The sequence below is a fragment of the Malurus melanocephalus genome, unplaced genomic scaffold (assembly GCF_030028575.1).
Source record: "Malurus melanocephalus ecotype Western Australia unplaced genomic scaffold, MMel_1.1 scaffold_3485, whole genome shotgun sequence".
Classification (NCBI taxonomy): Eukaryota; Metazoa; Chordata; class Aves; order Passeriformes; family Maluridae; genus Malurus; species Malurus melanocephalus.
In genome coordinates, this window is record NW_026626717.1 from 1 (window position 1) to 2,017 (window position 2,017).

General features: G+C 64.5%; 1 protein-coding gene across 1 annotated transcript in view; it reads right to left on the minus strand.

Moving 5' to 3' along the window:
• Positions 1-54: 54 nt before the first annotated feature.
• Positions 55-2,017, minus strand: part of LOC130588140 (PAN2-PAN3 deadenylation complex catalytic subunit PAN2-like) — a 5,667-nt gene continuing 3,704 nt past the window's right edge. The window contains exons 5-7 of the mRNA XM_057389100.1: positions 1,703-1,840; positions 258-317; positions 55-177 (exon numbers count right to left, since the gene is read on the minus strand). Of these exons, the coding sequence (XP_057245083.1) occupies positions 55-177; positions 258-317; positions 1,703-1,840 (321 nt within the window). The remainder of the gene's footprint in view (positions 178-257; positions 318-1,702; positions 1,841-2,017) is intronic.

Below are 2,017 nucleotides of genomic sequence, written 5' to 3' on the forward strand. Positions count from 1 at the left end.
CATATCTCAGAGCTGTCCCGGAGCTCTCAGCTCTGCCCCACAGCCCAGCGGAGCTCAGCCCCATCTCTCCCACCCCGGACACTCACTGACGAGGTTGTACTTGGCGTTGAGGTTCCTCCGGGCGTAGTAGAGGATGGCCGGCACCTTCCAGCTCATGTCAAACTGCACGGCCTCGCACTGCAGGGGACGGGAGGGGACGCTCAGGGGCCAGCCCGGGTGGCTCCACGGGGTGGCCGCGGTGTCCCCTCGGTGCTCACCTTGTCCACGGGCTCGATGAGGAAGTCGTTGAAGAGGTACCACTGTTGGTGGGTGACTCCCTGGAGGGGGGAAAGGCGCGGTTTTAGGGGGGCTCCCCCCTCGGGCCACCGGGCGCTGACTCCTCTGCCCGGTCACCGGGGAACGGAGGGCGCGGCGGCGCCGCGGGGGAACCCCCGCCCTTCCCGGGACACCGCGGGGAAATCCCTGCCACCCTTAGCGGTGACAGAGCCAGCCCCAGGACTGGGCCGGACGGAGCTCCGGGCTGTGCCCGGCTCCCGAGCAAAACTCCAGGGAGATGCAAGAGATAAGAGGCTGAGGGACRCGGAGCCTCGACACGGAGCCTTGACACATTTTGGGATCTCCAGCCCGAGAGCAGGACTGCCCGGCCCAGCCCTTTCCTCGGGAAGGGACATGACGTCCCTGCCCTTACCTGGAAGCGGGGACAAAGTTGGGGACGGGTTGGGGACGAGSTGGGGACAAACGAGCTGGGGACGCGCCCGCGGCCGGGAGGAACCAGCCCGAGCGGCTGCGGTGGCAAGAGGCTTCCTGCAGCCCTTCCCTCCCCGCCAGGGGCCCCAGCGGCTCCAGGACCGGCACATTCGGCCAAAAACTCCACCGAGAGTCCCGGGAACGGGGCCGGGAATGACAGCCGTGCCCCAGAGATCAGAGATGCCCCGGAGCTCAAAACTGCCCCAAAGCTGCCCCAGAGCTCAGCGCTGCCTCCGAGCTCAGAGCTGACCCAGAGCTGCCCCAGAGCTCAGAGATGTTCCAGAGCTCGGAGATGCCCCAGAGCTCAAAACTATCCCAGAGCTCAAAACTGCCCCAAAGGTGCCCCAGAGCTCAGAGATGCGCCGGAGCTGCCCCGGATCTGCCCTGGAGCTCGGTGGTACCCCAGAGCTTAAAACTGCCCCGGCTCTCAGCCATGCCCCATAGCACTGTCCCGGAGCTCAGAGCAACCCCGGAGCTGCTCCATTACCTTGTCCCGGAGCTCAGAGCCACCCCAGAGCTGCCCCATAGCACTGTCACAGAGCTCAAAGCCACCTCAGAGCTGCCCCAAAGCACTGTCATGGAGCTCAGAGCCACCCCAGAGCTCAGAGCCACCTCAGAGCTGCCCCAAAGCACTGTCATGGAGCTCAGAGCAACCCCAGAGCTGCTCCATTACATTGTCCCGGAGCTCAGAGCCACCCCAGAGCTGCCCCATAGCACTGTCCCGGAGCTCAGAGCCACCCCAGAGCTGCCCCATTACACTCTCCCAGAGCTCAGAACCACCCCAGAGCTGCCCCATAGCACTGTCCTGGAGCTCAGAGCCACCCCAGAGCTCAGAGCCACTCCAGAGCTGCCCCATAGCACTGTCACGGAGCTCAGAGCCACCCCAGAGCTCAGAGCCTCCCCAGAGCTGCCCCGGAGCTCTCAGCCCTGCCCCGGGGGTCCGGCAGGGTCTCACCTCCTTGCGCTGGTGGTAGGTCTCGCCCACCTTGATGTGCCCCACCAGGCTGCCCCCGGTGCGAGGGTCCAGGATGTGCACCACGGTGGCCATGAGGTCGTAGATGTACACGGAGTCAGGGTCATCCGTGGGGCTCAGCTGTGGGGAGAAAATCGGGAATGTCYGAGCCACCCCTCCTCCAGAACACCGGCCGTGAGGTTTTTTTAGAGAGATAAAATCACATCTCGCAACAGAAAGTGGTTCTGAGAGCTCTGTTCCCACAGCCACCACCAGCTTCTGTCACTTTAGCCACGGTGATTGTGTCACTTTAGCCAC